The 10,335-nt window shown below is 37.6% G+C and overlaps 3 gene segments (V, D, J or C); all 3 read right to left on the reverse strand.

Moving 5' to 3' along the window:
* Positions 1-11: 11 nt before the first annotated feature.
* LOC102209626 (Ig heavy chain V region 6.96-like) lies at positions 12-480 on the reverse strand (the record flags this gene model as incomplete). The annotated part of the segment is given in 2 exon segments: positions 12-307; positions 408-480. Coding segments are annotated over 2 exon segments (342 nt in total), but the record flags the coding sequence as incomplete, so codon positions are not given.
* Positions 481-7,022: 6,542 nt separating this feature from the next.
* On the reverse strand, positions 7,023-7,640 carry LOC102209901 (Ig heavy chain V region PJ14-like). The segment is given in 2 exon segments: positions 7,023-7,435; positions 7,532-7,640. Coding segments are annotated over 2 exon segments (522 nt in total).
* Positions 7,641-9,299: 1,659 nt separating this feature from the next.
* On the reverse strand, positions 9,300-9,801 carry LOC102210204 (Ig heavy chain V region 6.96-like). The segment is given in 2 exon segments: positions 9,300-9,637; positions 9,738-9,801. Coding segments are annotated over 2 exon segments (360 nt in total).
* Positions 9,802-10,335: the final 534 nt, after the last annotated feature.

Genomic DNA, 10,335 nt, shown 5'->3' on the forward strand with positions numbered 1-10,335 from the left:
GGCTCTCGAGCACAATAATAAACAGCAGTGTCTTCAGTCTTCAGGCTGTTCATCTGCAGATACAGCTGCTCTTTGCTGTTGTCTCTGGAGATGGTGAACCTGCCCTGAACTGACTGAGAATAATAGATGTAAGCACTGTCATATCTGATACTGGCAACCCACTCCAGTCCTTTTCCAGGAGCCTGTCTGATCCAGGCCATCCAGTAGCTGCTGAAGTCAATGTTGGAGCCTGTACAGGTCAGCCTGTGGGATTCTCCAGGTCTTTTAGCCACCGGTTCAGACTGTGTTATAGTCTGACTATCAACACCTAGAAGATCAAAAAAGAAAAAAAGTCATTTGCAATAAGATAGTAAGACAAAAAAAACAAAAACAAAACATTTTTTTATTCATAAGAGAAAAATCTTCACCTGCCATAAACAACGTTAAAAGCAGCAGTCCTGCCCTGAAGTCCATGCTGTTAAACTGTTAGTGCACTGCTCTTTGTCATCCTCTCTGCTGACAGATAAGTAGACATGAAAGACATCTGAGTTTTGCATTGACTCAAAGTGAGGAGGGGTTAACTTGGCCCTCAATTGGTAGGCATGAATAGTGTTAGAACAGAGACATAGATGAATTCAATATTTGAATATTATGTTGTGGTTTTTTTTTTGTTGTTGTTGCTTTTTCATGAATTCATGTCCCATTGAAAACTCAGTGGTTTTGGCACAGTTAAAACTGCTGTGTTCATCTGCAGATAAACTTTACTGGTGGAATCATCTCTGGTGATAGTGAATCTGTTCTGGACTAACTGGGAGTAAAAGTTACATTATATTAAATCCAGATGTTGTATGGATGAGCCTGTGGGACTGTTGAGGTCTGGGACTTCATAAGCAATCTGCTTGAATCCTTTAGTCTCTCTGATCCAGTTTCACACATGAGTCTGTGGAAGTCAAATCCAGATGTTGCACAGGTGAGTCTGTGGGACTCTCCAGATCTTTTAACAGCTGCTTCAGACTCTGTTAAGGTTTGAGATTTATCACATCTTGAAACAATGGCAGCAACCACCACAAATGTTAGCTTTCTGTAAGTTAACAGTGTGATGGGTGCGTTGTTAGGGCTTGGTGAGTAGTAATGCAGAAAGGCAGGTGAGCCCTTTATTGAGCTCATTTGAAAACTAGACATGAGCATAAAGCCTTCAACTGGTGGTCACACCACAGGCCCACACTTGGATGTTCAGATCTCAATTTAACCACAGAGTCCCTTCATTCTACATATACCAGTGATAGAGTGTAAATACAGAGGCTGAAAGGACTTTGTTTAAGCACACACATCTCTTAGCAGTGCAAAAAAAAAAAAAGCCAGGCAGCCATCATGTGTCTGTCTAACCACTCCACAAAGAGTGTGGATAACTTGCATTACTGTGGGATTTCAGAAATGAGATAGCTAATCCAATAGTTAATCCTTTATCTTATCCAGAAGTTTTTTTTAGAAATACATTTTCTATTTGAAGTATTTATCAATCAATATTGATTGATAAATAGTGAGCCACTGTCTTACATGGTGGCCGGGAGAGGCAGGAATAATAAGCCAATAATATAGCCAATAATAAGCCAAGAGTGGAGCCAACAGTGAGCTCCACCCAGGCAAGCGAGACAGAAGAGAGACAGACTGAGGGAGAAAAACAACAACAAATACCTCTAGCCTGTTCAAGCCAGCCGGGGAGACACAGGGACCATGAGACATGTGTTTGAACACCAGACACAGTCCATGCAGAGATGCCCCAGCTGACCAGTAAATTTGAACCCATGGTTTCTTGCTGTGAGGTGACATAAAACCACCAGTAAATAACCATGTCCCTGTTTATTTACTGTTTTAATTAGGTGGAAGTAAAATTGACCATTGGCTATGATGAGGTGTGTCAAGAGATGTATTCTAAGACACTTCTTCAGCTGAGAATCAGAGAGGAGAAACACACAGTTTTACTTGCATGCAAGGGCAGCACAGAGCACTCGCACAGGAGTGAGGGCTCCGAGACTGGCGCTCTGCCACTGCCCTGGTCTTTATTTTATACATCAGTGGGTGCATTTGTTCTTTACATTGGAATGTGGATGTGTATACGTGTGTGTGTGTGTGGGGGGGGGGACTTCCCTAAACCTGCTGGTCTGGAAGTCCAGCAGTTCATCTAAACAAAAGGCACTTAGACTAAAACTGGCATAGCTACGTTTATCCTACCATGAAACAATAGGAGAAGATACAACCTCTCCCATGTTCCCAGGATGTGGGTGTGAATGCCAGAACACTCTGGAATGCACACAAAGTCTTGTAGTGAACAACAGCCTAAGTCATCAAAAGGTCAACATGCAGTATTCTACCATTTGCAAACTTATATCATTAAAAGATTATACTGACTACTAAGTACAATTTTCTATTGACATTCGGTGAAAACCTGACAACAAGCACTTGAAAGACAAACAGAATTTGACATCCAAACAATTGAACATGTGAATCCAGCGAAACCTCCTCAGGATCCAGCAGCCTGCAGTAGTATCAGAGCTAACATGACCATTGTTGATGTGGTCAATGATGAAGATGAAATTATAAAACAAACTTGATCACAACAATAACAACAAATATTCCCTATCACATAATATCTGACATAAAATTGTGATATATAAATATAGTAAATGTAGTAAAGAAAAGCAAACTTGCAAAGTAAACATTTTACTTTCTTTCACTTTATAACATTTTGTGATATAAATATGAGGCCAATAAATGTATAGAACATTCAAGGTTAGTTAAAAAATAATATGAAGAGAATTCTGACCATCAGCGTCACAAAGTGACATCTGCAGTGTTTCGTGTGCAGCTCTGTGGCTTCCTGTTTCACTGTGGCGTTCGAGCACAATAATAAATGGCAGAATCTTCAGTTGTCAAGCTGCTCATGTGCAGATACACTTGATCCACATTGTTGTCTCTAGAAATGGTGAAGCGATTCTGGGCAGATGTGGAATAGCTTTTAGTGCTCCCACCCGGAGCAGAAATGTAAGCAACCCACTGCAGCCCTTTTCCTTCAGCCTGTCTGATCCAGCTGATAGCAGCATCACCATCTGATATTCCTGCATATGTACAAGTCAGTTTATGAGAATCTCCAGGGTGTTTTTTTATCACTGGTTCAGACTCAGTAAGCGTCTGACTGCATGAATGCAGAGCTGTGGTAGTTACCAGGAATCACTGATAGCATTGAAGCATTATAGATGTAGATAAAAACATATTGAAAAGTTGTTGTCTGTCTCATTTACTCGTCTTCACTTTGTTGTGAACTAATTAAAGATTGGCAGATCAATATTTGCATGAACTCCTCCTTAAAGTGTCAAAAACAAGTAACACATTAAAATGCATTTAAATGAAACCTGTTGATAAGAGGTTAGACCTACCTACTAAGAGTGTGGTTTTGTTGATTGTAAATGTCAAAATAAAGTAAAAGCTTAATATTTGTAGGGTCTGGTTGATTTAAAAATTTGAGACATGTCCAATAGAACAAAGAACAATAATAAATGAAAGAATCTTCTTTTTCCAAGCTGTTAATATGCAGATGCTCCTGATCCTGAGTGTTGTCTCTGGAAATGGTGAAAAATGTGGAATAATATGTATTGCTTCCACTCGGACCAGAAATGTAGACAACCCACTCTGCCTTTAGCTTATTGGAGCTTATGGCTTTAGCTACCCACACCAATTCTCTGAACTTCGTGAGTTCATTTATAAAACAAGCTTTATATGTATTTATTTTTTTCTTATTATTTTTCAAGATTTTATATTAAATGAGAGTTGGAATTAATATTTTTCTTTTGTGCTAAATTTATGCAGTTTCACTGTCTTCGCTGATCAAATTTCCTGCAACTGGCTGTGAGTGAAATGAGCTGAAGGCACAAGGTAACTTACTTCTTTCAAAACAGTTTGGCAGCTGCAAGTGAACAAATTTGGGATTTTTTTTTACGGTTTAATGTTTCTATCTAGGGGCTTAAATTTAGGACTGTTACGTTTCATATACAATGTCAGCAGTCACAAAGGTGATGTCTTACAAGTCCAGCTAGTTCTATACGATTTAATGACCACACCATTAGACAATTGTATTTTTACTCATTTGTTTCATGGATAACTCCATCAGTATTTAGCTCACTAGGCTGAAATGGTTCAGTGGTCCTCACACACACAGTTTTTGCATGGCCTTTCAGTCTCTTATTTCACTGTGGCTCTCGTGCACAGTAATAAACTGCAGAGTCTTCCTGTTTGAGGCTGTTCACCACTAAATTCACACTTTTTTGGGAAGTGTCTTTGGTGATGGAAAACTGGCCTTGAAGACTTTGGGCAAATATTGTGCCGGTCCCATCATCAATGCGTCCGATCCATTCTAGTCCTTTCCCAGGTTTTTGACGAATCCAGTGCAACCAAGACAGAGCGATTCCTTGAACTCTACAGGACAGAGTGACTGATTGTCCTGGTCTGCTGACCACTGGCTCTGACGAGGTGAGAGACTGACAGCAAGCAGCTGAAAGAAATAGAGAGTTTATATGATGGGAAGGAGCTGAGATCCAAATATTCCCTTCCTATCTTGTCTCTTCCTAACAGACTTCACTCACCTGAGATGAGAGTCAAAAGGAGCAGACTCTGTACAATGGTCATGGTCATAACCTGGTTGAGACTTCAACTGTAAATGCTGATACGAATGAGAGATTTTTATGCTGTGTAGGCAGAGTGGGTGGGTATTTAGGTCAGTTTGAATTTGCCTGTTTGTGTATCTGACATGCAGTTAAAGAAAGAGAGACGAAACAAGTTAACATTTTGTTGCAACACTACATATAAATACATATGCAAAATATATTTGCATTGTCAATTTGTGATTTTTCTTAGTGTGTTTAATATTTTTTTATGTGTGTTAGTTATTTGGAAGTAAGTATACTAGAATGTTTTGTCAGCTCTCTAATATACAGTAGTGTAAGCTATACTATCACAGTAATGAAATGTCACAGATAAGGAGGTCGACAGTCAAATGATGCTCAGGTTTTCAAGCACCAGAACAAACTACAACAAAAATGATTGCACGGTCACTGTTGAACTACCTGTTGAAAACCTTTTTGTCGTTTCTTTGGATACTGGCAGAGGTGAGGAACTTGTCATTATGTGCCCTCTAGTGTTCAACATTGTTTTTCAGTACAACCCCCTCCCCAGTCCCCTTCCACTGTCTTATTTTTGCTATTTGTACCCAGACAGTTATTCCAGTGGCGGGCATATCCTTTATGAACAGTGGAGGTTGCAGGTTTTAAGTAATTATTAGAGTTAATATGTCGAGTTCTTTTGTTCATACAACAGGCTCATACAAACTCACAATTCATAACACATCTTTATTTAACTCATTCTTCTTTTTGCTTACTTCTGTAAATAAAACAATTCATTTACTCTATGTTCTGTTTTGTCTGTTTGTTTCATACTGCATCAGCCAAAATCTACATCCTAGTTATAAAAGCAAACCTATATAGTGAATGTGGTTTAATATAAGTGTGCTAGTTGTTAAGCTGTACTGATAGTTTGAATCATTTTGGTATTGAATAGTACAGTAAAGAATCATCTGTGTATTTGGGTGAGACAGATTTATGATACATTGTGACTTCTCTGTGGAAGATGAAGTAGAAACACATTTGTTAATTCATGTTCATATTCAAATTTACATTATCCATGTCTTTTTGCACATCTCTTGGTGGCTTGGACTACTGTATCCCTAACATGTAAACAATTATAAGAGACGGTTTCAGTTCAATTCAGTTCAATTTTATTAATCTAGTTTCAAATCTAATGGGATCCTCCAGGCCTTTTAACCACTGGTTCAGACTGTTTTGTAGTCTGACTATCATCATCTGTCAGGTTAAAAATAATAAAAGAAAGTGATCTTCTTTTATAATATAATAAGAGTCATTATAAGTGAAAAAAAGCAGCAGTCCTGCCCTGTAGTCCATACTGTTAAACTGTGAGTCCACTGCTCTCTGTCATCGTCTCTGCTGTCAGATAAGTAGACATTAACCCCTCCTCACTGGAATGACTCAATTGGAATTAATTTGGGCATCATTTGGTCAACATGTGTTAAATTTAGACATACTTAAACCACATTTAGCATGTCTCTAATATAACTCAAAGTGCTTTTAGTGCACTCAAATTAATATTTTACTTTTTTTTAAGTCTTTGTAACATTTTCTAATTTATATAATTTGAAACATTTCCATATTTCATGAAACATTTACTTTGAAATTCAAGTCTTTTTGGGGTTTTTTTTCAATTTCATTAGAAAGATATTGAAATTAGATATAAAAAGAAAAATGTTCTTTATTATAGGGACAAACAAAAATACATCCTATGAGGTTTTCAATAAGATGGAAGACAGTATTGTTCTGGAGACTTTACTACTGGAATGAAGAATCCATGAATCTGCCCTGGACTGACTGTGGGTAACAGATACTACATTAAAACCAGATGTTATATGGATGACTCTGCTATGATCTGACAATCAACACACCTTGGAACAATGACAGCAACCACCAGAGTGTAAGCCATGTTAACAGTATCCCTGGTAGGTATTCCATCCATACATCAATGAAAGAATCCATAATGACACAAAGTGATGACCACTGATACACACTTTGGTCACCTGAAATGAGGGCCAAAGTTGCATGCTCTGTTCAGTGTTGTTGTACTTGGCTGAGACTTCAGCTGTGAAGCCTGAAATGTATGATAGGTATAGGGGTAGAATAGATGTTTGAGTGTGCTTATTTATGAGTCTGAGGTGCAGCTTGAGAAGGACACAACCTGTGGTTTACAAAATACTGAGACATGTTGCAACTACACAATCAATAACACTATTCATTTCTGAAAGTCTTTCAACATGTGAATTTGTTAATAAGTGGGAGTAAGAATACATCACACACAGCTGTGTGTTAAATTTAATCAAATGAATATAGTGTGTTAGGGAAGAAGTGAGCAGTGACTGTTAATTCATGTCATTTTTTCATGTCGTTGTTGATATTCAAGTTTACACCATGCATGTCTTGCAGGTTTCTGAGTATTTGTGCAGGTCTCTTGGTGTTCTGGATCACTGTGTCACTAACACGCACACAGTAATAAACAGCTGTGTCCTCGGTCTGCAGATTCTGTCCTGTTATTGTTGCTGTTCTGGCAGAAGTGTCTCTGCTGTAGCTGAACTTGTTCTTTAAATCACCATTTTGCCGAAGGGTGCCTCCACCCCACTGATGAGAAATCCAGTCCATTGCTTTTCCTTCACGCTGTCTGATCCAACCTGTTGCATAGCTGTTATCAGTCATAGAATAACCAGAAACCTGGCAGGTGATGGAAAAAGACTGTCCAGGCTGCACAGACCTTGAGTCTGGCTGAATGAGATCAATACTGTACACACCTGTGGAAACAGAAATTAACATTACATCCATCATTCATCTGACAATGAAGTATTTCTAATATATTTATATGAGGGAATTTACTAAAAGCTCCTCACATGATCCAGCAGCCAGCAGCAGTATCACAGCTAACATGACTGATGCTAAAGAGGAAATCTTTAAGCTGATCTGTCTTTTCACTGACAGGCAGACATCACTCTGCGACATCACTCCCTTTTAAGTAACTATTATTTGCATATTCTTGAATATATTATGTTTTGATCCATTTAAGGTGTCAACAGTATATAGACAATTTGTTTTAAATGTAATGTATTGTTATAATTCTTTTTTCAATTGAGTGAATCTGTTATGTCTAGAACATACAGCCCCGGACTGACAGATGTCACTGAATCAGAATCAGAATCAGAATCAGAATCAGAATCAGAATGGGGTTTATTGCCAGATGTTGAGGTTTACAACATTAGGAAATTGCTGCGGTGCTTCAGTGCAAACAATAAGAATTAAAGTGCTATGTAGAAAGAAAGATATGTGCATGAGATATACATGAGAGATATACATGAGAATAAGAATTATGAGTGCTACGTAGAAAGATATATACATGAGTGCAGGTGGTGATCGGTGCCACTGACTTTGGTTCTTAGCTGTTTCTAACTTTCTTTAGATCGTGGCATGATGTGTTGCTTTTTAAAATTTTTTGTAGCCTAATGCACTTTGTCATACAGGTCATTTTTAAATAATTTTAAGAAATTGAACTCATTATCCAAAAAAATGTGGTTATTCTCAATTAGTAAAAGGCTTTTCATTGCATGCTCTCTATTGTTGAACACACTCTGTGTGTTCAACACACACTCCAAAGGCTTAGCCCTTAAATTTGTACATGTGGTTTTTTTCTGCTACAAAACAATGATCTTAATGAGGAGTTGTTTTTTGTAAAGCTTGCCTTGTGTGTGATGTTAGTAGAGCCAGCTTTTTTATGTTTTAGTGCATACTTCTATTGGTAATAATGATCACTGATCAATGACCAAAAAGAACCTATGAATAAACATTTTTCTTCCTCTCTTCCTCCCAGCAAAAAGATTCCCAAGATAAAGATAATTTGTGCATTAGTGATAGTGACAATTTGCAGAATGGGAATCAGAAGGATGTGCACTGGCATTAACGAAAAAGAGTACAGGACGGGATGAGTTGTGTGTTCGTCTCATACCCTATGAGTCCAAAACCTACATTTGTGTTATAAAAACAAACCTATTTAGTGAATATGGTTTAATATCAACTTTATTATCAATTTTATTTGTTCCTTCTATACTAGTAGTTTTGATAAGAGAAGATTCACTGTGATCACAAGCAGCTGAAACAGACACAGAGTTTAGTTGACAGTGAATAAGCAGATATGCAAAGCTCAGTTTCTCTTCCTCACCCTCACCTCCTAAAATGATACACAAGATGAAGACATTTTGCATATTTTTATGGGTGGGTGCAGCTTGCAGCATGGTTAGAGTTTAAGGAAGATGTGACTTGGCATTGGAAGAAGGAGAATACAGGACAGTATGAATTAATGACACAAGGAGTAAGTGAAGGCTAAAGGTTGAGCAAAGGTAAAGAATGAGCATGACAATCAGAGTTTCTCCTTTGTTTTTTCTGTTCTTAAAATAGACAAAATAGCCAAATCGAAAAGTTACGGAACGATGTGTCACTGACTGTCCTCCAATATTCTGATAAGCACTACTTTTTGTTCAGAATACTAAAAGTTGAGGTTTCTGTTTCTGGCAATGCTTTTAACAACAAAATCATACAAGCATTGTCTCTGTGGTATGAGAGAATAGTCTTAAGTTGTATTTTTAACAAACATACATTATGGTGGATTTTGTACAGCCATTCAACCAGCTCCAGTCACTGTGGCTCTCGAGCACAATAATAAACAGCAGTGTCTTCAGTCTTCAGGCTGTTCATCTGCAGATACAGCTGCTCTTTGCTGTTGTCTCTGGAGATGGTAAACCTGCCCTGAACTGACTGAGAGTGATAGATCTCACGACTGTCATATCTGATACTGGCAACCCACTCCAGTCTTTTTCCAGGAGCCTGTCTGATCCAGGCCATCCAGTTGCTGCTGAAATAAATGTTGGAGCCTGTACAGGTCAGTCTGTGGGAATCTGCTGGCCTTTTAACCACTGATTCAGACTGTGTTATAGTCTGACTATCGACACCTGTCGGATTAAAAAAAGAACAAAGAAAAGTGGTCATTTACTATAACAGGAGTAGGATCAAACAATAAAATATTTATATCTGTAAGTGAAAAATCTTCACCTGCCAAGAACACAGTTAAAAGCAGCAGTCCTGCCCTGAAGTCCATATTGTTAAACTGTGAGTCCACTGCTCTCTGTCATCCTTTCTGCTGTCAGATAAGTACACATGAAAGACATTGCTGTTTTGCATTAACTCCTCCTCACTGGAAGAACTCAGTTAGAATTAATCATTTTCTCAACATGTTTAGAGTCCACACAAATTTAAACCACATTATAATGTTTGATTTGAGCCAGAAATTAATTAAATGCAAGTTTAAGCATGTTTTACATTTTGAACCTCATATCATTTCAAACATTTCTACATTTCAGCAAAAATGCTTTTTTGAAATCAAATTAAAATTATTATTTTTTTCCTTCATAGGAAATTTTCTTATAAATAAATAAGAAAATAGGAGAGGTTTTAGTCATTACCATGACAATGAAATTAGCATGACTGTAAGCGCAAGACAGAAAAAATAAAATGCTGTTTATCATACTTAAAATAGTCGTAGTACTTCTTGTGAGATTTGTACTCCTTTGTCACTCTATTCACTGCCTAATTTGCTAATAATGAAGACTTAATTATTCTGGTACAAACAATAAGAGAGGCTGTTACATAC

Source organism: Pundamilia nyererei, unplaced genomic scaffold (genome assembly GCF_000239375.1).
Source record: "Pundamilia nyererei isolate P.nyererei 1_Seehausen unplaced genomic scaffold, PunNye1.0 scaffold00321, whole genome shotgun sequence".
Taxonomy (NCBI): domain Eukaryota; kingdom Metazoa; phylum Chordata; class Actinopteri; order Cichliformes; family Cichlidae; genus Pundamilia; species Pundamilia nyererei.